Below are 26,443 nucleotides of genomic sequence, written 5' to 3' on the forward strand. Positions count from 1 at the left end.
TGCCTAGAGGCCCTGCACGGGCTCTGCTCCTCGCTGCGTGGCACAGCCGGGCTCCGGGCCCCACCGTGCTGTGACCAGTGCGCTTCCAAAATAATAGCAGCTTGTGTCTGGCTGAAGCTCCCTGCCCGAAGAGCCTTGTTCTGGAGTCGTGGAAAGACACTGGCTCCGTTTGTCTGGCACGGGCTTGCAGAAATTGGGTTTTGTCTGACCCTTCTCTGCGAGGTTAAAGAGCCTTTCAGCCAGCAGCGCTCTCTGCACAAGAAGCTGCTTGTGCAGGGCAACCAAGGCACCCCTCGATCTTCTGCTGTGAAGCTAAACAAACTGGCTTCCATAAGCCTCAACCTGCAAGGCAGTTTTTGAGCCAGCAAGTCCGTTCTGTGGCCCACATCCTGGCTTGTTCATCGGGGTGATCCCTATAACAGGGAGCCCACCTCACCAGAGCTTTCCTTCTGCTCCCACTTCTCGATTTCTTCCCCCGAGGGCAACGTTAGCCCTTTGGTCCATGCTGAGCTCCTCGTGCTGTGTGACCCTTAATTCATTTTAGAGCTGCTGCTTTCCAGGATACGCAGCAGCATTCCCTGTTTCTCAACATACAGCTTTGCATTTGGCTGCGTTAAAATGCACTTTGTTTAAATGGGCCCAGTTTACCAAGCAATCTGGATCGCTCTGCATGACTGCTCTATCCTCATCATGATCTCCCACTCCACCAATCTCCATGTCAGCTGCAAATTTTATCAGCGGTGATTTTATATTTATTTCCAGATCGTTGATTGCAACATTGAATGGCAGCGGGCACTGTCGTGCTGCCGAAGAGCTCCTCCAGGAGAACCTGGTTCCACCAGGACTCCCAGCCAGCACCTGCTATTCTCCTCAAAGCTGCTGATAAACCAGATCTTCATCTAGCTGACAATGCCTCACATTTAATGAATAGTGTTAATTCAAAATAATAATAATAATAACATAAAGCATTATCAACTCAGCGTCTTCATCAAACTCCGGGGCGATCAGCTGCACGCTGTAATCGTGCATGAGCGCGAAGCTCCCTGCTGGAGCCGTGCCGCTGCGGCCCCGCCAGCACGTCTGGCACGGATCCTGCTCCTCGCGGTGGCCAGGAGCAGATGCCCAAGGAGAGAGGCTCAGGAGCCGGACCCAGCATGCAAGGACGCTGCCCGGCATCCTTTCCCATCACACGGTGCTGACTGGCGTCAGCTCTGTTTCCATCACCAAGTCCCCCGCCGGGGCTGTTAACCCAGCCCTTCCCGGGCAGCGTGGTTGCACCCAGTGCCCCCTCGCCGCTCCAGCTGGCCCATGGCATTATTCCAACTCTTGCTGTTCCAAGAAGACGGTATTTTGGATGTCTTTCTCGGCTATCAGCGCATTGGCAGGTACCGCATCCTGCCTTGTTCCGTCTCGGTCCAAATTGCTAGAACTACTTACTGAATACTTTTGCATTTTTCTACATAATTAACAATTTTGCAGTCTCCATTTGGAAATGACAATTGCTGGTGCTGCCTCCTCCTAGTGCATTTTTAAAGTGCTCCTTATTGTGTTCAGCTTGTCAAAATTGATTTTCCCCCAATGTTTTTTGGCTTTCCCTGTCAATTTTTTACACTCCAAAACTACTAATTTCTACTAATTGTTATATGCTTCCCCCTCCCCTTTGTTTGCTGGTATTTATTGCTTTTCCGTTTCTAACTGCTGCCTCTACTTTGCTACTGCTCTAGAACAGCCCCCACGGCATCCTGCAGCAACAACCCCCTCGTACAGCCCCACCATGGGGCTTCTTCATACATTTCTCCATCATGAGGGTCCCCAGGACAGACCACGGCTGCTGGAGGGGACCCAGGAGACCCCCTCTGCTCCCCACCTCCTCTCGGCTTCATTGCAAACATCCCCAGCTCGCAGCAGGGCATGCACCAAGCAGATTCTGCTTGCAAACCAGGAGCAACAGGATACGAGGGAGCAGGGTTGGGCCATGCTGTGCCCCAAATGTGTGTATCGCCCCATCACACCACACCTCCCGTGTGCTGTGGCACGGACCCAGAAATCCCAGAAATCCCAATTTGCACAAAAGGAACCTTAAAACCTGCCCCAGGCGCCCTTTTCCTGCCGACGGGAGCTGTGCAGGCGTGGATTAATGCCAGAGCTGTGGAAACGTCAAAATTGTTAACCCCTTTGCTGCTGCCCCGCCAGCGGGACCGAGGCTGGTCCGGCAGCCTCCACCCATTCCTGCGCCTCCCCAGCTTCTCAGCCTCCCCAGCCTCTCAGCCCGCTGCCAAAGGAGCTTGCTTCCCCGGCCACCGCCACAATGCAGCAACTCACAGGGCTGCGAGTGAAAGGCAATGTCAGACCCGATGCCCAGAATATAAAAATAAGTGACAAGGGAGCCATTGTGGCCCAGGAGTTAGCCAACTTCAGATTAATTCACGAACCTCCTCTCTCCTTTAAAAGCAACCTGGAGCTCTGCGACGTCCCTGGTTACAGTAAAAAATAAGAAGATAAGCACCGGGACCCTGCCCAAAACCACAGAGCTCTGACTTTTTGCATACAGAGGCTTTGCTGCATGCGGGAATTACTTTATTTGTTAGCGTTGTGCCTGGAAGCTCCACGGTAATGCAACGCAGGCTCTGGAGCAGGATGCTGAGGGGAATATGGAAACCAAATCCAGAGGCTCTAGGAAAGCAGGACCAGAATTGCCAGGAACAGTTCGGGGCCAGGCTCTGGTGTGAGGAAAGAGGACCCAAGCTCAGCTCCTGGCCATCAGTAGCTGAGTGCTTTACAGCTCGTCCGAGCAGCTGCGGGTGTGCCTGCTGGTGTTCTGCACGGGCGGACAGCCCTTCCCCTTCCTGATCTACCCGTTTGGCTTCCCCAAGGGCGATTTGCTGGGGCCACCTCTGCCACATCTACCGTGGTTGCACAAGGCACGTTAGCAATGGGGCCGCCAGCTCTGGTCCCCCCAAAGTCCATGAGGTTTTGGCTGGTGGCTCTGCTCTGCTCCTCGTGCCCACCCCTTTCCCTTTGTCTGAAGCGAGGTTTTTCCCAACAACCTTCTAACTCCTTGGCTATGGACAGGGGAGGCCACAGAAGGAACCCACAACTGCAGGGAAGACGCAGAGGACCCCACGCGGATCGCTCTTCCCAAAAGCAGGCATTATTTGAGAAGCACCTGCTCACTCTTCTGCGTGACTGCTCGCATGGCTTCCGTTTCTGGCAATTAGCGAGTGCTGACCTTGCATTCGGAGGAGAGGTGTTACCAGTCCTGCTGAAATAATGATGGCAGAACAGCCGTCCTGAAATGGACATCAGATCCCGAGGCGCTATTTAATGAATAAGTCTGGGTGAAATGTGGGCTGACTCTGCATAGGTGCCCTGAAGCCTCCCAAAATTTGCATGCTGCTCAAAGAAGCCGCCAAAGCCCGGTGCCAACCTGCCTGGTCAGATCGAATTTATCTAACTCATAGCAAGATCTAACGCAATTAGAAACCCATTTAGACAGCCTCGGGACAGAGATTGCCTAACCTCTCAGCCTATCAGAGCTCCGAGCCCATCAAGGATGTGCAATTTGGCTTTTCTTTGTTTGAAATGAGGACTGGAAAGGAAAATATGGAAATAAATCATCTGAAGGGTGAATCATAAAATCTAAAGGGGTCATAATCTTTATGGGATAATGTCTAAATTGTACTGACCATGGTGTCCTGAAATGTCTATCACCTTCAAGCTGATAATAGAGACATTCTGTAGATGGTTGGTACAGAGCAGAAATCGCTCGGGACACAGGAGGAGGTCTCATCATCGCATTACAACCATCTGAAGATCCCAGGGAGCAAAAGGTTCCAGGACTGGGAGAAACACTTGAACAAAGCCCTCAAGGAATCCAACAGCTGCCGAGTGGGAAAATAATGCTGGGAAAATAATGAGCTAATCTAGCTCCCAGTTGCACCCAGTGGAGCTGACAGATAGCACGGAGGGCTCTGGGGAGAGCAGGGGGTCCCCAGCAGCAGACTCAGGCCTCTTAAAGAGAGAACCAGGGATGCTTCAGCAGAAGACTCTGCTTGGAGAACACGACAATTTGCTGAAATCAGATCTTCTTGCAAATGGGCTTCTCGTTTCAAAGCCAGGGCAAGGAGAGTGTAAATAGGAAAAAAAAATGATGCTCTTGCAAAGGTAATTTTCACTTCAGAATTCAAACCTAGTACTCGTTACAAAATTAAATGAAAAAGTCAGCCAGAAATTTTGCCTCTATAAATTATGAGGAAATCTATCTATCTATATCTATCTATCTCACTATCTATCTTTCTATCTACTTCTCTCTATATCCATCTGTCTATATACCTACCTATCTATTTTCTGTTGACTGATTTCATCCAAAATGATTATCAATTCTTTCTGGTTTGTTTTGAAGTGTAAAATTCTCCCTGATGTCAAGCCCGCTTCCTAACCAACTCTGTTTCCATCTGCAAAGGGCAGAAGCTTCTCCTGGTTGTTCGAGGAATCGTGTCTGATCCACGAGCCTGTGCCCTGCAGCTCTGGACCTCAGCAGAGCCCTGAGGTTGGTGCTCTGCAACCAAGCTGCGCCTGGTGACACTTCTGGGTTGGATAAGAGCTATTGCCCTCATTTGGAGTGGTCAAAAAGGTGAGACAAGCAACATGGACAAGCTTTGGTCCCCTTATATCTGGCATCTCTTGCTACCATGGGATACGTATGGATGAGCAGGGAGGTGTTTTGGCTTGGAGGAGGGCTGTGGGGCAGGGACCAGGAGGAGCCTTGGAGGAGCCTTGGAGGGATCCAGGCAGGAGGAAGGCTGCACCCAAAAAAGTGTGGGCAGAAGGGAAGCGCCCTTGTCATGCCCTGGGTTGTGAGCTGCACCCACATGTGCCTGACGACAATCAGGATCCTGCCCAGCATTGTGTCTAAGGCCCGAGCTGGTTCCCAGCATGAAAAATGAAGGTGTGGTTGGACAAGAGAGGTTTGACTGCCCATTATAAGCAGGAATTTTGAGGGAGGCCACTGAAGAGGGTAGGTAGAAGGTGCAAAGCCTGTTGCAATGTTGTCTCTGGCATGACAGGCAAGAAGAGCAAGGGGAGTCACACCAAAGGGAGCCAGCTGGGCGAGGACACTTGTGAAATGCACGTGTCTCGCCCAGTGTCAGGATCTCTCAGCATGAGGCTCTTGTAGGCCACAACTTCAGAGTCCTTTTTGCCCCCTGAGGATGTCCCAAGTGCCTGCCCCTCTCCATTCCCCTGTAAAACCGCAGTTCTAAAGAGCAGTGAGTGGAAGGATGCAGGCTGTGGAGCACATCTCAGAGGACCGGCTTCTGCTTCACTTCTTTCCTGTGCAGAGCCCACTTATACAACAATCTTCCCATATGAGCAAGAGAGTCAGAAACATCCCAGCTACACCCTAATGGTATTGCAGATCTGCTGTCCTTAATTTAATCCCCGATCCAGTTCTCAAATCCTGTCAGGTCCTGGTCCAGACCTTGCAGATTGTGGCTCTTAAAAAAATTCCTGGACACTAAAGGTTCCTGAGCTCTGCTCTCTGTGCAAGAGATGTTCCCTAATAAACTGTCATCTTCTTGAAATCCCAGGGAAAAGCAGCCTGAGCCCCTCCAGGCACCTTGAATCAGTGTTACAACACCCTGAAAGGTCTCACCCAGCCTTGAACAACAAAGAAGGGCTCTTCAGACATCTGAAATACTGATTTCCCTTCTAGTGGGCTTGAGCACATTTGATGAAAAAGCAGAAAGATTAACAGATTAGTGTAAGGGAACATCAGACATCATATTAGCAAGATGTTTAAAGCAGGATTGCAGTCTGAGTTCAGACAAGCCATACCCCCGCAGCAGGGACTGATATCTGTCAGATCCTCCCTGGCAGCAGCTTTGCAGATGCTCAAGAGCATGGGGGAGTTGGGAGCATGTGAAAACCAGGCCATGTGGGAGCAAAATAGCTCCAGGCTTTCAGGTTGCTTGGGCCTTCAGAGATCTCTCCGAGGAGCCGAATCAGGGCACGCTGCTCCGGCTTGGTTGCGATGGAGCAGGATCGGTCCTGTGGGAGAGGTGGCGAATTGCTGCCCTCCCAAAATGACGGCCCTAAAGACGGCTTTGATGAATCCTGCCGAGGTGCGCGGTGCCGTGCCTCGATGGCAGAGCAGGCACCGTGCTGGCGAGGAGGGGCTCAGGAGGGGGTTTTGCTAACGGGGGGCACCTTTTGTGGTCTCCGGGCAGGATCCTCGGGGCATGGCTGAAGCTAGCTGTAAGATAGGGGCTGCTCTGTGGGCTTTGCCCTGCCCTCCTGTAGGTCACTGCTGTCCCCCACCCCGTATCCTGCGAGCATCCAAAGGACTGCCCACCGTAGACGCCATTGGTGTAAAATAACTGGGAGTTTTTGAGGGATCTTGGAGAGTTTTCTTTCTCAAGGGCCTCCAGGGTGAAGACTGAGACCTCCCAAACCCTCCAGAAAGTTGGAGATGGGGTCAATGGGAAACTCGCTGGTGGGGGCAGGGGGCTGAGGGGCCTGAAGCTGGCTTGCAGAGGTGACACCAGGAGGGCCTGATGGACACCACAGCTCGAGGTGACAAGAAGAAGCTGAGGGCCTGCAGCCCCGTTTGGGGGGGGGGAAACAGAGAGCACAAACCCCACTGAGCTCAACCCTGCCCTGCCCCAGCCAAAGTCAAAGCATCCTGGCCAAGGACAGCTCCTGCATCTTGGATAGAGGGGGGCCGTGGGAAGTCCTGTCTGGAGCAATTGCCAACCACCTCGGTGCCTCCCAGGAGCAGCACTGGGGTTGTGCAAGCACAGCTGGGAGGGCCCGGCTGGCAGGGCACGGGGCAGGAATGCTGCTCTGCCCGGAGAGGGGCCGAGCCTGGGATTCATGGGCATGGCGCTGGTGTGTGTGGGCATGGAGGGTGGGGAGGGAGGAAAGCTCTTTGGGCTTGCCTGAGGGCTCAGGTCCGGAGCTGTCTTTCAAAAGAACAAAAAAGAGGGGTTTGCTGGGGTCGCACAGGGCCCCCAAGTGCCCAGGAGCTCACCAGCCATGAAGGGCAGCTCCTGCTCTCTGTGCCTCGGGGTGGACACGAGCACCCAGTGGTCACCTCACCACTGCTGCCCCGTGCTGCCGTGGGGCTGCCCTCCCCACCCACAGCTGCCTGCTTTGCTCCATGCACCTTCCCCATCCACCCCACCCCATCCTGCCCTACATCGCCAACCCTCGCATTACCCCAGCCTCCGCTCCGTCCCCTCCCAAAATGTCCCAGCCATGTCCTCACCCCACCCTCCACACCCTTCCTTCTGCTCCTGCTGCTGCATCCCACCCCAAAGATGCATCCTCGCTTCTCCCCCCCTTGCAGAGGGATGGGAAAATGCCCAGGAACACATGCTGGCGTTGCAGAAAGCTCTCCCCCCGCCCCAATCGGGGTGCCTGATTAAACAGGCTGCAGGCTTGGGCCCTGCTCCAGGCGGGTCCGGGAGCAGCACTGCAGCTGAGAGCCCGGCCGAGCGGGCAGAGCGGTGCCGGGAATATCAATCAGTGCGCCTTGGCCACAGCCAGCGCTTTCATCGCGCTGGGGACCCGCCGGAGCCAGCAGGGACTCAGCAGGGCTCAGCATCCCTCGGGGTTTGGGGAGGGGAAAGCAACCGGGAAAGGGGAGATCACTGCCTGGGGGGAGCAGGAGGAAGGGGGAGAGAGCAGGGGAGAGAGAAGGAGGGGGCAGGCGTAAATGTGAGAGCTGGAGGAAGAGGGACGGGGAGAGGGAACTGGGCATAAATGTGAGAGCAGGGGGGTGAGGGGGACAGGACTGAGAAGCAAAGGGAAGAGGGGAGCAGGCCAGCACCTGGCTCAGCAGGGTGGGAAGGAGGAACCGGCTGCAGCTGGGGGATCTGGGGAGCTGCGAGCCCCCCAGGCCGCCCGGCGTGCAGCAACGGTGAGGAGAGCGCAGGATACAGGGGCTCCATGCAGAGGAAGAGATTAAAGTTATTCCTTGCAAGCCATCAGAGGAGCCAAGGGTGAGGTCCCCAGTGGCAGCAGGGCCAGGGGCCTCAATCAGGAGAAACCCGATGCTCTTCCCTGCGGGATGAGGACGGTCAGGGTCAGCACCAGGTCAGCACCACAGCCCCCTTGGATGCACACCGAGGAGTTGCCGTGCTCCGTACGCCCCACTGTCACCTCTCCGTGTCGTACAGCCTGCATGCAACCCCCTGCCACCTCCTCCTGGGACAGCCTGGTTCCTGCCCCCGTGCCACCTCCTCCTGCAGGCGATGCAGGCTGCACCCCACTGGCATCCCAGCCCATGGGCAGGGGGTACAGGCTGCGAGCACCCCAACCTGCCCCACTCCTTGCCCCTTTTGCAATCCCCACAGATGCTCAGGGTCCCCTGCACCGCATCCCCAGTGCCCACAACCGCGCTGAACCTGCACCAGCCCCAAATGATGTGGGGAGCAGGAGCTGATTTGCAGACTGGGAAATCTTTCCGGAGCAGGAGAAAACAGGGCAGGTCCCCCCTGAACCCTCTGCTCCATCTGCAGCTCGGCGCTGGATCCATTTATCAGCTCATTCCACGTGAGTGACCTTGAGAAAATCCACTGACCCAGGACGGCAGGAGACTTTCCCAAACATCTGCCAACACCTAAACCTGCAATTTATGGAGACTCTAAGCAAAATTCTACAACAAGACAATTTCATTTCTGTCCATTACAGCTACAATATTCCTCCTATTCCCCCTCACCCGCGGAGAGTAATTAAAGCTGTGCTGTGCTCCCGAGCCTGCAGGCAGGTGCAGGTGCCTCTGCTGAGCTCGCAGCAACACGCCCGAGCCAACATCACTCCAGCCGGCTTCTGGGGCGGTGGGGGGGCTGCAGTGACCCGGGGCAGCCCCAGCTCTGTGCAGCCGTGAGAGGATAAAGGAGAAAAAAAATTAAAAAGTACAAAAAAATGCCCCAAAGGATGGAGGCTGGGAGATAGGCAGAAGAACTTGAGCACCTGAGAGGTTGCGTTCTCGCTCCAGGTTCATCAAAGAGCTGCTGAGGGCAAGGAAGGAAGGGAAACGGCTTTCAGACGGTTCCCAAAGGGATGCAGATAGCAGCGCCGAGCCAGGTCCCCAGCCTGCCCGGCCCAGCCCTGCAGGGGCTGGGCTGGAGGTGGGTGCTGCTGTCTCCTTTCCTCTTCTGCAGCCACCACATCGCCCCGCGGGGCCCAGCCGTGCCTGCCCAGGAGGCCCAGACGCTTCCTGAGCGGTTCGAGATAAAACCTTACGCTGTTAGCAAAACAAACGAGGAGGTTGGGAGAGCCAAGGCTGGCACCGGGCTGAAACCACCAGAGCCAGAAGCACTGGTTTCCCCGGATGATCTAATCTCTTCAAGCACCAGACCTCCTCTCCTCCAGCGGGCTGGTGGGGCCGGTTGGAGCCCTTGGGGAAGAGGTGAAGCCGGTGCCTCCCCATGCCCCCGTTTGAACCAAAAACCCTGAGAATGAGGAGGGGTTGGCCAGGGAGGGGGGGAAACTATGGTCTGGGGGGACCTCGGCCACCTTGCCTCATTGCAGGCCTGCTCGGGAGGACAGCTCCTCCACTGCGAGGGTGCCCGCTGCGTGGCAGGGCGGGGAGCGCCTTGCGTCGGTGCCCCCCCGGCGCTGCTGACGCACCCGGGCTCCATCTGCATCCGCGTCCTCATTGCAGCACTGCGGCAGGATTTGGGTCATGCTACCCAGGCAGGGCTCCGCTCCTCCACGTGCTGGCCTGGGGAGATGGGGGGTCTCAAGTGGATGTGGGGATGAGCACGGCCAAGGGGCGTCGGGGTGCGTGCGTGGTGCGCCGCGTCCTGGGGAAGGCGTCTCCTCATAGAGGGCTGGAGATGGGAGATGTGGAGCAAGGGGACCAACACAGACGGCCCCCACAGATGGCGTCACACCGAGACCTCTGTGGGGGCCACTCTGGGGGACAGGGAGGAAGGTTAGCAGGGGCAGTTGGCCCACACTCACATCTCTTCTGGGTGCCAGGGCTGGGGTGAAGCTGCCTGGGGAATGGCCGTGAGCCAGAGCAGCTTCAGGGGCAGCACGGAAAATAAGGCACAAGTGGTCAAAAATAGAAAACTTTATTGAAGTCAAATCCAACAGGGCAGCAGAGCTCAGCCCCACGGCAGGAGCCCAGCCTGCCGCTGAGGGGGCACTTGGGGTACAGCACGGCGTGGGGCGGAGCAGACGGTCCTCACCCACGGGGCCGGGAACAGGTGAAGCCAGAGGCACCCGTCCCCGCTCTCCCTCCCTAGCTCGCTAAGGACAGACCCGACAGGCGCCAAAGCAGAAACGTGGTGCAAGCCAACTGGCCGGACAGCCCAAGGAGAGAAGGTCCCGCAAGCTCCGGACCCCTGCGGTCCTCCCGCGACCTCCAAGCACACCAGCCAGCAGCCCTTCCCGCTCGGCAGCCAAGTCCTTCCTCCTCCCTGCCCCGCAGAAATCCCCGGCCAGACGGAGAGCAGTGACCCGACCGCAGCACGCAGCAGAGACCCGGGTGCCCCGCTCCTCAGCCACCCTCCCCTGCCGGCCCCATGCCACCAGAGAGGAGCCCTGCATAGAGAAAAGCAGCTGGGCTCTGCTGCTTGCGCCGAGGTGGATTTTCACCGCGCCGGCTTATGGCAGAGGGCCCAAGCCCCGGGGAAGGCAGAACCCGAGCCTGGGAAAAAGGCAGCGCTTTGCTCCCCAGCCCAGCCCCGCCTGCCCGGGCAGCCACAGAGCTCCCTTTTTCGGGATGCTTTGTGCGGGGAGCCGGCTACTGCAAGCGCCTCACTCTGTGCTCCCCGGGGTGGCATCGCCCTGCTGGGTGCCGGTCCCCAAAAGGGACCCAGGCGAGTGGGCTTCCCTCCCCCAGTGCTCCCCATGCAGAGGCACAGGCATGCAGTGCCCTTCATATCACCGCCACCCAGGTCCCAGCCCCGGGCGCTGTGACGAGGGCTGTGACATTTTTCTGTCCCCTTCCCTGTCCCCTCCCCGTGGTGGCCGTCCTCCGCCAGCCTCCCCCGGCCACGTGCGCCGGGGGCCAGTCCAGGCTCACTCCCACACCTCGGTCCAGATGGCTCCCCGGTGCAGCGGGGGGGCCGCTGCCGGCCTCAGGATGAGCTCTCCTACCTGCTTGTTGGTGTATTTCTGGGGGTTGGTGCGGTAGCTGTAGTCCGAGTACTGCTCGGAGCCCGTCGAGTTGTTGTCCCCGGTGCCAACAAAGGTGTTGGTGGCCGGCAGGTCCTGCACCACCTGGTGCTTCTTGGAGGCGGAGGGTGACTGAGGCTGCAGCTGGATGGAGGGCAGGGGCGAGTTGGAGCGGTAGTGGCGCCCCAGGTCCGGGCTGCCCGGCGGGTAGTTGAGGGGCAGGTGGATGCGGGGGCTGTCGCTGACAGAGTCATTCATGAGGTTGAACTTGAGCGATTTCTGCAGCCCCGTCTCCTCCTCGTCCTCCGTGGGCTTGGGCGGCTTTGGGGACTTGCTCTTCTTCACCTTGTTCTTGCTCTTACCGCTCTTGCTGGCCTGCTTGGGTGCGTACAGGTCCTTGGTCTCCTTCTTGCCTGCCTGGTAGCCGCTCTTGGCCTCCCGCTGCCGGCAGTAGCGCACCAGCACGACCAGCACGATGACCAAGGTGACCGCCACGATGCCAGCAATGACTCCGAAGAGGATGTTGCTTCGCTGCTTGCTGCGCTCGTATTCGGGGTCTCCGGCGATGTCTATGTCGAGCGGTGTGTCCAGGCTGTGCCCCACCAGCGTGTCCAGCAGCGTGCGGTTGGCCAACGTCTCGTTGACGTAGAAGTGCACCAGCGCCGTGCCGTGCCGCGAGGGCTTGCCCTTGTCATTGACACGCACGACCAAGCGGTGCAGGCCGTGGTGCTTGCGCAGGATCTCCTTCTCCAGCGTAATGTCCCCGCTGTGCGGGGAGATCTGGAAGAGCTCAAAGGGGTTGCCTCCTGTGATGCTGTAGGTCAGCTCCGCGTTGACGCCGGAATCAATGTCCTCTGCCTTGACCTTGCTCACCTGCTGGCCAGGGCTCGTGTGGGGCAGGATGTGCTTGTAGGTGGCGTTGGAGGGCGAAGTGATGAAGGGGGCATTGTCATTCTCATCCAAGACGTTGATGGTCACCCCCACGTAGGCAGACCTGGGAGGATCCCCGCCGTCCACCGCCTTGAGCCGGAAAGTGTACGTGCTCTGCTGCTCCCGGTCAAAAGAGATGCTGGAGAGGATGGTGCCAGTGCCATTCTGGATGACAAAATCCCCATTGTCTTGCTCCACCGACAGCTGGATGCGGGCGTTTTCTCCTTTGTCAGCATCGATCACCGTCACCATGCCCACAGGGCTGAGGGGTGGCATGTTCTCCATCACCGAGAAGTTGTAGCCGCTCAGCATGAACTTGGGGTCGTTGTCATTCCTGTCCATGACGTTGATGGCCACAGACGCTGTGCCCTTGAGGCTGGGACTGCCCTTGTCTGCCGCCACCACCAAGAACTCATAGCGCTCCCGCTGCTCGCGGTCCAGCACCGCCTTCACTCGGATCTCCCCAGAGTCGGGGTCAATGGTGAAGGAGCCCTTGGACGAGGGGTCTGTCACCAGCGAGTAAACCAGCTTGGCGTTGGAGCCGCTGTCCGCATCGCTGGCACTCACCTCCATCACCAGGTCGTCGGGCTCGTTGTTCTCAGGGAAAGCCACCTCGGTGAAGCTCTGGCTGAAGACGGGCGCGTTGTCGTTCACATCCACCACCTGCACCTTCAGCGAGTTGGTGCTGGAGAGGGGCGGGTTCCCCGAGTCCACTGCAACGATCTCAATCGTGTAGTCCTTCACCGACTCGTAGTCCAGCGGCGTGGTGGTCTGCAGGAAGTATTTCTTCTTGCTGTCGCTCCCCGTTTCACTTGCCTGCCGCAGCTGGAATGGGACATCACCAGCCACCACGCATGTCACCACAGCGTTCTCGCCCTCATCTCGGTCAGACACCTGCACCAGAGCTACTGCTGTCTCTACTGGCACGTCCTCCGAGATATTTGCCATGCCATCCTGGTGCGTGACCAGCCCTATGCCCCGAATCTCAATGGAGGGCGCGTTGTCATTCATGTCCTTGATGGTGACCACCACCTGGGTGCGGGCGCTCTTGGGGTTGGCCCCCTTGTCCTTGGCCATGACGGAGAACTTGAGGATGCTGACGTCCTCGCGGTCGATGGGTCCTTGGACGGTGATGAGCCCTGTGGCGCGGTCGAGGCGCAGCAGCCGGCGCACCATGTCTGAGGCCTGGTGGAAGGAGTAGTCGATCTCAGCATTGGCGCCCTGGTCCGAGTCGTTGGCCTTCACCTGCAGGACAGAGGGAGAAGATGGTGAGTGGGAGAAGCCAGGCTGGGGGAAAAAACCTGGATTTCCTCTTCTAGGGCCAAGACCTATGGGGCAAAGAGCCTGGGACCGGCAGGACGGCTGGGAGTGGCTCCCCGGCACGGAGGCTGTCCCTTGCTCTTCCAGAGAAACCGGCTGTGCCGGTCGGGCTGAGCTCCCCTCCCAGCCAGCTCCAGCATGCAGGGAATCCTCCAGGAAGCAGCACTGCCAGACCCAGACAGCACCGGGGAGGGACAGCCCTGGCTGCCCCTGCTCCCCCAGACTCTCCCTTCTCATTACCCCGCAGCCACAGCGGGGGGCTTGAGCAGCTGCCTGGCCCCAGTGAGGATGGGGATGAGGATGGCAATGCTGCACAGAGCCACCGCAGCTCCCTCCCTGCTTGCAGGGGTGCACCAGCCCACCAGCCAGCAGCTCTGCGTTCACATAAACCTGCCTATTATTTGCTTTCTAAAGGAGATGAGGTTTGTCTAACATTTGCCTCCCTAATCGGCTCTCCGAGCAGCCTCTTCTCTGCACCATTTGCTGCTCCGCCGTTATCTTGCTCAGCAGATTTGGATGGAGAACGAAAGTTGTTAAATGTAAATTCCACCTTTTACCTCCACTCACAAAAAAAGGCGGAAGTCATTTTCCCCGAAAGATAAAAGCTGAGCAATGGCAGCGGCAGCGGCTCAGCCCATTCTCCTCCCGGCCGCACGGCTCCCTTATCTGCTTCCAACTTCCATTCTCTTAACAGTGAAAAATGAATTCTTAAAAATCCACATCAGAATTAACAGATGAGAGCTGGCCACGCTCCGTTTATTAAGATGGCAGCTGCAGATAAACAGATGTCGGCTGCTATCTCATTGCCAACCCCCCCCTGAACCCCCCCATGATGGGGCAGAGCCCCGTGCACCCCCAGATCTGCAGGCAGTACTCCCTGTCTCCTGAGTTTCCAGGGAGCAACCCAGGGAATTTGACTTGCAAACGGGTCAATGTCCTGTCCGCAGACAGAGTTTGGACCAGCCAGGCATGAAGCCAGGCTCCTCTATGGACCGTGAGTCCCAGCCCTACCCGAAACCTGCAGATGTGCTCCTGCGGACCCACCAGCCCTGCTGCTGCTTCTCACTCATGGCCTTGCAGCCCCCACCCCGGCTGCAGCTTCCCGAGCATCCTGTCCCACCGCATTTCAGCAGAGGTGACATCCCAGGGTGATGCTGCGGGCTCCTGAGGCATGCAGCCCTCTGAGCTCTCCCTCCCAAGGCAGCACGTGGCCATAGGGAAGCCCCCAGATTGTCCTTGCAAGGAGAGCTGGGGAGGAGAAGAAAGCCCCTGCAAACTCACCTGGAGGACAGAGTGCCCCACGGGGCTGTTTTCGGACAGCTCTGCCTCGTAGAGGGCCTTCTCGAACTTGGGCGCGTTGTCGTTCATGTCCACGATGGTGATGCGCAGCAGGGCGCTGCTCGCCCGCGGCGGGCTGCCCCCGTCCTGCACCTTGATGGTCAGGTCATAGGAGTCCCACTGCTCCCGGTCCAGGTTCCCCATGACGATCAGCTGCGGCTGCTTCTCGTCCTGGTCCTCGGCCACCTGCAGCCCAAAGAGCTCCTGCGCGTCGGGGCCGGCCATCAGCTCGTAGGAGGCAACACCGTTGGGACCTGAGTCGCGGTCCATGGCTGGGGGGATGGAGAAGAGAGCGCCGATGTTGGTGTTCTCGGGGATGGTCAGGGTGAGAACGGGCGAGGCGAAGTTGGGCGTGTTGTCGTTGATATCGAGCACCTCTATCTGCCCCTCCAGCAGGCGCGGGCTGTTGTTCATCATCAGGTCAGTGATGGACACCTCGAACTCCAGGTAGCAGGGCTCGCCGGGCAGCAGGTGCTGGCACTCACGCAAGCTCTCCCGGTCGATGGAGGTCTCCGTGGTGTAGATGTCCCCAGTCTTGCCATCCACACGCAGGTACGGGGCCCCCACTTCCAGCTTGTAGAGGTGCCCCGCGTCTGGGAAGCCGTAGTCAGAGGCCAGGCTGCCGATGAGCGTGTTGGGGGGTTGCTCCTCGGGCACTTTGTAGACCACCCGTGTCCCGCAGACCAGGGCAGGCAGCTGGCAGAGGAGCCACAGGCCCAGGCAGGAGGCGAGGGGCCTCATCCTGCACCGCAGGGGAGCTGCAAGGAGACACAGACACCGCGGGTTAAGCGAAGCGAGCCCCAGCAGCTTCGGGTGCAGCCGGCGGGGCTGGACATGGTCCCAAAGCTGTGCCCCCAAGGGGAAGGGGCGCCCGGCCCCAGCCCCCACAAACGAGCGCCCGGGAGGACCGGTCCCCATGTACCAAGTTCCTGCACCGCCCTGCCCGAGTGAGCAACCCCATCATTGCAACCCTGGCCCTTCCTGCAAGGGACAGGAAGCCACTCCTGCCACCGTCCACCCTCTTCGTCAGCATGCAAGCTGTAATTACAGCCAGCCAGGCACGCTGACGGGGCGGGTTGCACGCAGCCTGCTGCCAGCGACCCGACGGGAGCTGGCTGGGCTGGGACACAGCCTCTCACCACGGAGACACGGGGGCACCGAGTGCCACAAGCTGCGGGGACACTGCCTGCCATGCACCCTGGGGGCACAGGGCACTGTGCGCCCTGCCAGCACTGCGTGGGGGAGGCAGCAAAGGGACAGGGGCTGTGCCTGGGATGCAGGGATGACACCTGTGGGGCACTGCAGGGACACGGGGCACTGCTTGCCCTGCAGAAACACCACAAGCCCAGCACTGCAGGGACACGGGGCACTGCCACAGCAGGGACAGAGCGGCACGGCCCTCCCTGGCGAAGCACTGCCAGCTTCGCACTGCGAAGGCACCACCCATCCGGCGCTGCAGGGATGCAGGAGCCCCGCACATCACCCACCCCGCACTGCATGTGGGGCGCTGCCCCCTGCCCACAGCCCCACAGGAGCCAGGGCAGTGCCCAGCACGGGGCCTGAGTGTTGTAGCCCCGCTGCCCACCCCGCACACAGCCCTTGAGCCTCCCCGCGGCGCGGCGGCACTGCACAGCCCCTGCACGCCGCGCCGGTCGGCACAGCATCTCCCCACTGCTGCGCGGTCACTAGGCAACCCCGCACCCTGCGCCAGCCCCAAAACATCCCCTGCGCTCGCTGCAGGCGCGCTGCTCATTCCCCTTGCTGCCTGCTCCAGGCTGGGATGCTGCCCACGCACAGTGGGGTGCCCTCGGGTGCTGGTGCCCACACTGCCCACTGCAGAGACGGCACCCGAAGCGCTGCCCCCCTGCATTGCAGACGCACACTGCACGCTGCACTGCAGGCGCCCGGCCACTGGAAACCTCCTCCCAGTGTGCCAAAGCTGCAGGGGCAGCGCCAGCCCCATGGGGACTGCCCCCTTCTGTGCCGAGCCACACGCTTCGGTGCTGTGCGTGGCCACCAGCTTCCCTGCCCCCTGCTTCCCTGGCTGGGATCAGGCACACCAGCCTCACTGCGTGCTCCAAAATCAGAATCTGCAACATCTGCCACGGCCCCACGGCTGCGACCCGCTCTCACCACTCCCACTGCTCCTCTCCACATGCTGCACCCAGCCTGCGGGATGGGTGGGTGCTCCTCTGGCATCACCCCTGTGCGGTGCCACACGGCTGCTGCCAAGCTCAGCGCCGAGCTCCTGCTCGCCCCAGCGTCGGGCAGACCCTCAACAAGTGGAGCATCCAGCACCGTCTGCCCTGTGCCTGCCTCCTGCCAGCCAGCAGCTCACAGCCCCTCTGCCCCTGCGCTCGCCCACGGACAGGCGTCTGCTGGGATGGAAGTGGGGAGCTCTTCCCTCGGCAGGAGGGAAGGCAGCTCTGCTTCTGGAGACGGAGCTATGGCCCCAAAGCCTAGCTCCGCTCTGCTCCCTCATCCTCCAAACATCCTTCCTGCAAGGGAACAGGCATTCCCACCCTGCTGAGGACACGCACAGCCGCCTGGAGGCATGTCCTGGGTGGAAGGGAGGAGGGAAAGCAGCCGTCCCCACCCTGCACAGGGCCAGGGATGGAGGTAGGGAGCCGAGCAGGAGCACAACGCAGCTTTGGATCGATTCAAGCAAGCCCTGGAGCGAGTGCACATGTACACGCGTGTGCACAGAGCGTGATGCATCCATTCACGCACCCACACAGAGCAGGAAAAAATCACTTGTGTGCACGAGCAGGGTGTGCACATGCCCTGAGGAGCACATCCATGCCCACACCGGCTGAGTGTGCGCAGCGGATCGGGGCTCGCGTTGCTGCACCACGCGCACGTGTGCGTGCAGGGAGCACCGCGTGTGCCTGCACGGGGGGAGCGGCGTGCGCGTGCCCCCGTCACCGCGGGCTGTGCGCTGGTGTGATGTCACCCCGAGTGGGGGATCTGCACCCGTGGGTGTGGGTCCGGACCCACGCTGAGCACCGCCACCCCATCACTTCGGCCGTGCAGGAGGGGTGAGGAGAAGGGAGCAAGAGAACAGGGACCCGAAAGGTGCCCGGGCTGGGAGAGGCACCCGGCACGGCACTGTTTGCACGAGGCCGCTCCGGTGACGTAGCCTCCTGACTAAGCCTGGGTGCGAGGATCTCAGCTAAAGGTGAAAGTCCCCGCGTGGGGCCACGGCTCTGCCGTCACACGGCCCTGAGTCACCAGCACCAGGGACCCGGCAGCGGGGCCGTGCCAGGAGCCTGGGGCAGGGAGGGAGTCACCGAAAGTGCCCGGCAGCCACGCGACCTGCTCCGGGAAAGGGGCCGCAGCCTGAACCCCAAGTTCCCGCAGGTGGAGGGAGCCTCCAAAACGGGGAGGCTGGAGGCAGGGCGCAACCGTCTCCCCAACCAGAGCAGGGGGGAGCCGGGCACTCAGATCCGCGAGGGGAAACAAATCCTGCTGGGTGCTTGGTGCTTGGGGTGGGGATGACACAGCGCCGACGTAGAGAGCCCGGAGCAGGGTGTGAGGAGGAGGTGGAAGCTCCACCGTCGGGGAAAAGCACGTCTGTGCAGGAGACGGAGGCTTCCCAGGGGCCAGTGCACAGCAGCGGGCTATTTTCCCATGGGATCTAAGGACCATCCCACACTTTCTTCTCTGGTGCCAGCCACCTTTTTCCGACCTGCTGGCAGAATATAGAGCACTTAAAAATAAAAACCCCTCCCAAAACAACTATTCCTCCGCACACACAATTCTCCCTACGGGGAGAGTGCGAGAAAGCCCGAACCACATGAGAGAGGCGTTAGTCACGCTGCTTAATGCATGACTGGGAAGCTCTCAGAGGACAGTGGCATGCAAAATCTGACAGAATTCAGTCATTCCCCCCTAAATACCAAGCCCTAATGAAGGAGAGGTTACAAAGCACTGCGAATTCAAGCAACTGCTCAAACAAGCCTTCGCTGCCTGCGATTCCCACAGCCTCTTGGCCCCGTTCCACAGCCGGCAGCACCAAAAGGGAACGGGCACCAAAGTCCACCCTCTCCCTGCTGCCGAAGGCTGGCGGCACGGCTCCGAGCCCTGCTCACAAATCCACCCAGACACTGTGCTGGGCACGCACGCACCGAGCCCCCCGGCCTCCCCGAGCCCTGCTGCGGTGCTCCAAGCTGGAGCAACATCCCAGCCGGCAGCACGGGGATGAGATTAAGGACAATATTTCCCCCAAAACAGCCACCGATGTTCACTCTTACAGCCGAGGCACAGATGGGCCGAACCCTTGGCTTTTTGCGGCACGTCCCATGCCCAACGCGCCGCTTCCTTCGGCTCCAGCCACTGCGGCTGCTCAGCATCGATGCGGGCTGGGCCCAGGCCCCCCAAGCCGAGCCCCCAGCACCACTCGCTTCCAACAGCTTCACCCCAAAACCATCTCTCGGAAGCCACACAGAGAAGGAGAAGAGGGCGAAGCCCAGGGCCCTCCTTCCTCCTGCTCCCCGCCGCTGCAACTCGGCCGGGCGGCGAGGCAGAGACCTGTCAGAGCCTCCCGGGGGGCAGCCTCCGTCCTCCCTCCCGGTCCCCCCCCGAGCCTCTCCGGGATGCTGCGGGCTCCTGCGCCCCCCCAGCACCATCCCAGCCGCTCCGGGGGCGGGCGGTGCCGTGGCGGGCCCGGAGCAGCCTCCTCCGCAGGAGCCGGAGGCAGCGGCTCTCCGCTAGGACCGGGGGCCGGCTCCGCGCGCACCCGCATCGCTGCGCACACGCGCGCCCGTTGCGCGGACACCCGCGGGGAGCCCACGGGAGCCGCTCCGCCGGCCCCGCTCTCACGCTCAGCCCCGGCGCCCACGCAGCGACCGCGGCTTTCCCACGGCGCACGCACACGCAGCCCGCTGCCACGCGCGCTCACACGCACCCGCCCCACGGACACGCTCCTCCGCGCGCCCCGGCGACACGCACACGGACGGGGACACGCCGCGGGTGCCTCGGCCACCGAGCACACCTGCCAGCCCCCTCCCCGCGACCCCCCCCGGCAGCACGGACACGGCCCCGCTGCCCACCCGCAACTTCTCCCACGCAGCGCTCTCACCCCCGCTGCCCACACCCACAGCCACCCCCGACGTGGGAGGGGGACACACACGCGCTCCGACCCCCCGGCACACAAACACGCACCCAGACGGGGAAAAAAACACCCCCACGCTGCGCCCCCACCTCCCAGCCACGCACCCACGCGGGGGCACGGCTCCGTGTGGCACAACAAGTGGCAGCGCCCGCCCCAGCCAGCCCCGGCAATACCGGGAGCGGGACGAGAAGCGCCCAGCCCTGCTCCCCCTCGGTGCCCCCCCCGTGTCCCTCCCTTTCCCACGGCCCCGGGGCAGCCCCACGGTTGCGCGTGGGGGCTCCCGGCCCTGCCGCAGCTCTTACTTGGATGCGGCCGGTCCCCGGAGCGCTGATCCAGCGGCGTCTGCATCGCCTCCTCCTCCCCGCCGGGACCGGGCTCCCCCCACCCCCCCGGCTCCTCCGGTTCGTTATCCACGGATGAAAAATCAAATTTTTAAAAAGGGGGGGGAAAAAAAAAAAAAAAAAAAAAGGAAGGGGGGTTGGAGAAAAATATATATCTATATTTCTGTATGTTTTTTCCCCGTGGGAACCGCCCCCCCCTCCTCCTCCTCCTTCTCCTCCTCCTCTCCCCCGGGCCGGGGCTGCGGCTCCTCCGGCGGAGCGGCGGCGGCAGGGCTGGCGGCAGCCCCCGGTGGGCAGCTCCGTCCGTGCCCGCCTCCGTCCCTCGGTGTGTGTGAGGATGTGCAAGGGAAGCGCAGCGCAGGCACGGCCCCTTTCCCCCCCCCCTTGCCCGCCCGTCCCCCCCTCCCCGCTCTCCGTCCCCGCTGCCTCCGCCTCCTGCCGCCGCCACGGGGAGGTGGAGCTCCGGCTCCTTATCTGATCCCGAGCCCAGCCGGGCCGAGCGGGCCCGATCCTGGTCCCAAACCCTGGAGGGGGTCGCAGCATCCCCCTCTGAACCCCCCCTACCCGCCCCCGGCTTGGCCCCTCTCGCCCCGGGGTCTCAGGTGTAGGGCGAGCATCCCACTCGGTCCCTGCTAGACCCATTCATTTCTTCCTGAATTTCTTCATTCATTCCTTCCATGCGCGCCCTCTGAGGGAAGGGGTGTGCTGGGGGCGCACCCTGCAGGGCTCCTCGGATCCCCCCTCCCCTCTCCAGCCCTGCCTGGGTGAGGCGTGCAGGATCAGCCATCCCCTCCCGCCGCACCTGGGTGAATCACGCTTTTATTGCAGGCTCCCAGGGCTGGGGAGCAGCGAGCACCCGCCTGCTGCCCTCGCAATGCCTGCGCGGAGCCGTGCCACCCCACACGCTGCCCCCCATGGGACGTGGGGTGGGTGAGGGTGAGCCCCAAACGTGGCCGGGGCTTGGGGACAGCGTGGTCTGAGGGTGTCCCCACTCTTGCTTGCCCCCGTGTCCCCGCAGGGGATCCGCAGCCTGGCCCTGCCGAAGGCCTCTGCTCGCAGCCGGAGCTGCCGGGGTGGCCACCAGCACCCAGCACAGCCGGGCACCTTCAGGGCCCCCTCTCCCAGCATCTCTCCTCCTGCTCCGTTGGCCCCTCGGGACTGCAGCCGGGATGCTGGAAAAGTCCTTTCCTCTCCTCCGCAGCGCGGGGATGGGAGCAGCTTCCCGCTGAGCTACGGCAACCTGTTGCGCAGCTCCCTTCGCTGCACACATGCTCAGCTCGGCTGCGATGACTGCACCATCTAGAGGCTGCGCCGGCTGGCTCCGAGCAGCCCTGGCTCTGTCTCAGCCCCGAATCTCCCCCGCAAGAAGGCAGCTCAGCCCCCGGCAGGGCTTCTCCCTGCTGGGCAGGGGCTGGGGGGTGACCCCGCTGGGAGGAAAACCCAGGCTTCCCCGCAGCGGGGCTGTCTCAGCTCCTAATCAGTGCCGGTGGCTTTACCACGTCTGTGCGCGTGGATTTTTTTCCGGGCTAGAATTCTCCCGAAGCTAATTTAGCACAGGATGCAAAGCGAGAGCCCAGGGAAGGTCGAAGCCCACCGTGGAAGGGTGGGGAAAGGAGCTGCGGGTTTGTCAGGGCTTACCCTGCTGAGACATCGTGAACCGGGATCCGGACAGGGAATGGGAACAAAACTCCCCGGGGACAGCAGGAGGTTTGATGTCTCGGCTCTGGCAGTCCCCCTGGGAGGGAGGAGAGCCGGAGCGATGGGAAGAGCTGAGCAAGCCCTGACCCTGTGCACCCAGGGCAGCGGGGCGGGGGGGGGGGGTGGTGGTGAAGGCAAGCTTCAGAGAGCGCTTGTGACCAGAGGCTTCCATTTCACACGAGACGCAGGCAGTCAGTGCGCTCCTTACTGCGGAGGCCAGGCACACACGGGGTTTGCAAGATGCATCCTCTGCTCAGGCATACTTTGGGGATGTCGTAGGAGTTGTAGGAGCATGGGGTTCATCTGCCTCAACCTCTCTGCCTGGCCCGCTGCCTGGATCCTCCCGGAGCACCCCATGCCCTCTGGATACCAGAAGTCCTGCCACCAGCATCGCCGTTCCCTGTGCATTGATGCACGTCGCTGCCCCAGGCCTTGGCCTCCCTGTTTCCCAAAAAGCAGAGCCCACCTGAGCAAGGGGGAAGCATCCCACCCCCACTTTGGCCACTGCAGCCTTGTCCCGAGGTATTTTGTGACACCAACCAGGTCCCACCCGGCGGTGCTGGTGCCACCACCCCTGGCAATGCTGTGCCGCGGTACCCAGCCCGGCCGCACGGAGACAGCTGCTTCGTGGTGCCAGCGGGCATCGTCAGGAGAACAAAGCCCGCGAGGGAAGAGCATCCAGCTAAATCTCCGGGAAAGCAAGAAGAAAGGGAAACACAGAGAGCAAATGAACCTTACAAGAGACTAAATCCCCCTCCCCGACACATGCACGCAGCAACCTGGCTGCCGTCTGCTGCAAGGAGTTCAAAGGCTCCTCTGTTCTCTCTCTCATCAGCGCAGGGCTCTGCAGGAGAAGCAGCAGCGCGGATTTGGGCAGCAAATGCTAATAACACAGATGTTCTGACAATTCGCTTGTTTCTACAATTAAAAACAAAAGATCCTCCAAAGCCAAATGCGCGGAAATGAACACATTAAAGAACTTCTCCTCCGCGAGCCTGCCGCGTAATGAAGGGCTGCAGGTTTGCGGAGGAAGGGGCTTGGTTTTGGCCCCGACCCGGAGCACACGTGGGATGCTGCTGGAGAGGAGCATCCCTGGACCGCGCCGCGATGCCAGAGCAGCCGGGCACGGCGCAGGGGCCAAGCGACTCGGATGGTCAGCGCCTCTCGTGCCTGCGGGACGCTCGCAGCCGAATTATTGCGAGATTGTTTTTATTACTGTTTTAACTCTTTTTTTAACCTTGTTTTTCTCTCGGCTGCACTTTCGCTCACTCATTAATTTTGGTATTTTTCTCACGGTATATAACCCCTGTCACGGCTGCCATGGCAACAGGAGGGAATGTGCTCAGCGCTAAAATATCCTCTGAAAAATAACAAAAATAAGACAACAGAGGCAGCTTCTGTGGGCTGCTGCAAATGCAGACAGAGCTGGCCCCGGCTTTGCGGTGACGGAGGATGAAGGATCCTGCAAGCCGGGGAAGCCCACGAGCTCTCGGCCTCCCACAGCACTCGGACCCAGCCTCATCCCGGCCTCCACCGCCACCGTGCTGGGCCAGGTCCTTGGGGCTGAGCACCGCACACCTCCTCGTCCAGCCTCCAGAGCTCATCCCCCTCCATGGGGACCTCCTTCCCCCCAAAACATCCCTGAAAACCAGGAGGAACAGGGCTCCAGCTGCAGGAAGGGTGCTGGCCAGGGGGCTTGCCTGGTCACCGGTGGTTTTTCTGCTCCTTGTGTGGACCCCGGGGTGCAGGAGGTGGTGGTGACACGGGGTCCCCATGTCCCGGCGTCTCAGCCGGCACAGCGACGGCTTGTCACACAGACCTGTTGTCTCTTTCCGACAGGATTACCGGGCTGCTCGAGAAAGGCAATTGTGTTGATATAGTACGCCCGGATTTCTCCCAGGCATTTGACTTACTTCCACCTGACATTTTGATTAAAACTTGCATTATAAGGAATTAACAGGGCACATATTAGATGGATTAAAACTGCTTCCCCGGCAGATCTCGGAGGTAGTCGTTAATGGGCAGATATCCGCGCGGAGCACGATTTTACCTACCTCCCCCCAGGGAGCACTTCTTTGTCCACCGCTATTAAACATTTTTATCAATGATGTAGATGAAGATATGAAATCTTTGCTGGTAAAGCTTGAAAATGACACCAGGAGTGATGAGACAGAGAGGAAGGAGGATGGTTTCCTGCTGAATCACCTGGTTCAATGGTCAGGGTGCATTTGAATACAGATAAACACAGGGATATATACGGATACGAAGGCTGGGCATTAAGCCTGCGGGCTGGATTTTGGAAAGCCAGGACCGTGGGTGTGTCTGCACCGAGTGGAGAGGGCTTTAACCAGGGCAGCTCACCTGAAGCCCTCCCAGGGCCATCTGCCGTGCCCGGCCAGGCAGGTTTGCTCACAGCAGAGGAATTTGGGGGCAGCATGAGCAGTTTCCCCAAAATAAGCTGGGAGCAGCCAGCTGTGGGTGCCCATGGCCGTGGGAAGAGCTGGGGATCAGCACAAGCCTGGTGATTGAAGGAAGTCCTCCTGCCTGGAAAAGCCCCACTGGTTCCTGCAGAAGGCTACCAGGAGACCAGGAGCTGAAGAGAGGCAGGTTCAGCCTCAAATTGAAAGCTGGAGGCACCTGAACATTGGAAAAGCTTTTATTAGGGAGCCAATGGGCTCACGGCGTTGCTCCAGCTTTTGTATGGAGATCAGGTCTCTTTTAGAGAAAAGAACCATTTAATCCAGCTTCTGGGAGCGCCTCCGAGGCCGGTGTGGGGATGGGCCTTCACCTCACCCTGCCCTCGCAGGCCGTGGCCAGCAGGCTGTTCGCAGTGCCCTGCAATTACTCAAGCAATGATTAATCAATCTCTTGCTTCGGGGTTCGGGCAGACGTCAGCAGAGAACAGGAAGTTTTCTCCAGTCTGCACCCAGCCTCTTCAGATTTCTTAGAGTGGAGCACCAAAAAAAGCAGAAATGCTTTTTTTTTTTTTTTTTTTTTTTTTTTTTCCTGAAAGCCCACTGGCCCACAGTACTCAAAGCTTGAGCTGATCTTGGGATTTGGACCTGAGAGGAGCTTTAGTGCCCTACAGCATCAAATGGCTTGTGTGGGGGACTCCATGGGGGTACACCTGTGTGAGGAGTGGGGTCTGTGAGATGCAGGGGATGTGGGGCCTCCATATCCCCTTCTGTATCTCCACCCCACCCAGGGTGGGGGTCCAGGGGAAGGCACCCTGGGGTTTGCTTTACTGCCTGTGTTCCACCCTCAGCTGGGCCAACGCTGGGCTCACATCCTGCCGGCACAGGGCTGCAGAGCTGCACCAAGGGCAGGAGAGGCTGGTGGGAGCTCTGGAGGCTCTCTGGAGGCACAGCCTTGCAAGACCTCGAAGCCACCACATCCCTAAGTCATCTTGACCTCCTCCATGGCAGCAGCTACCCATGACACCCCTGCAGGGAGAATCCCACCCGTTTCCTGCTATTGATCAGTCCAAGGGTCTCCTCCTTGGCAGCCTGCCTCTGGCCAGCCTCCACCTGAGGCCAAGAGCCGTGTCTGACAGCCCTGTGCCCACAGTCTGGGGGAGCCAGGGGGGAAAAACGGGGACAAGGCACGGGGCTGGAGCTGCCCTGCATGCTGTGGCTGATGCAGGAGGCAGGGCAGCAAGGACATCTCATACAGCTCGGCTCACGCAGCTCACGCTCTGACTTGCCCACTGGGGCTGGGCTGGGCAGGAGAGGAGCTGTGCTGAGTGGGGAGGAAGGGAGAGGCTGCCCTCGGCCCCGCTCCTGGCTGCCACAGGGGTTTTGGGGAGCCTGGGCTGCTGGCTGTGCTCCCACAGGCTTTGGGATTATGCAGGCTGGGGGCAGGAGGAGGCAGCGCTGGGCCCTGGGGGCCTGGTGGGCTGGGGGCAGCCATGTGGGGAGGGGGAAGCATGGAGGACGTGCAAGCAACGTCGGCCTGAGGCCGGAGACCCCCCTGTGCCACCAGGCAGGGGCCTGGGGACAGTGGTGTCCTGGGGAGGGAGGGGACAGAGGAGACCCGTGTGGCCCCGCCGCCACCACCACCGTGTTTGCTTTCTGGTGCGGGGCTGTCCTCCACCGTATCTCTGCTCTCTGTTTGCTCTGCGATATCCCCGGGGCCAACAACGCTCTTCCAGGGCAAAATCCGAAGAGGCCAGAGCGAGACTCAAAGGGAAACTCAGCACGGAACGAGTGACGAGCACGCTGGGTTCTGCTGGAAAACCAAACCCAAACCCTGCCCAGCAGGCTGGGCACGGCGGGCCTGATCCAGCCCTGTGCAGAAACGGCGTGAGCCTGGCCTGAGAGAGAGCCTGAAGTGGAAGATTTGTGGGCCTGCAGCCCCCTGCGGACCCCTTCAGTCCTCAGCAGCCTCCAAAGCCCAGGAGGGCAGCAGGGAAGGTTTCCTAGCACCATGCAGGAGGCGGAGGAGAGGGCTGTGCAGGCAGGGTGCTGGGGCGGTGCTGGGGCAGGTTCACGCAGAGCCGTGCAGGATGTGTCCGCAGAGACCAGACTTTGCCCATCCTGGTAAACAAATGGCATCGATTGCTCCAAAGCAA

The 26,443-nt window shown here is 60.3% G+C and overlaps 1 protein-coding gene across 1 annotated transcript in view; it reads right to left on the minus strand.

Annotated features, from left to right (window-relative positions):
• PCDH1 (protocadherin 1) overlaps positions 1-20,211 on the minus strand; it is a gene marked incomplete at its 3' end in the record, with an annotated part of 43,640 nt that extends 23,429 nt beyond the window's left edge. The window contains exons 1-3 of the mRNA XM_084295313.1: positions 20,137-20,211; positions 14,665-15,479; positions 11,116-13,308 (exon numbers count right to left, since the gene is read on the minus strand). Of these exons, the coding sequence (XP_084151439.1) occupies positions 11,116-13,308; positions 14,665-15,479; positions 20,137-20,182 (3,054 nt within the window). The 5' untranslated portion in view covers positions 20,183-20,211. The remainder of the gene's footprint in view (positions 1-11,115; positions 13,309-14,664; positions 15,480-20,136) is intronic.
• Positions 20,212-26,443: the final 6,232 nt, after the last annotated feature.

Source organism: Netta rufina, assembly GCF_964035555.1.
Source record: "Netta rufina genome assembly, chromosome: 14".
NCBI classification, from domain to species: domain Eukaryota; kingdom Metazoa; phylum Chordata; class Aves; order Anseriformes; family Anatidae; genus Netta; species Netta rufina.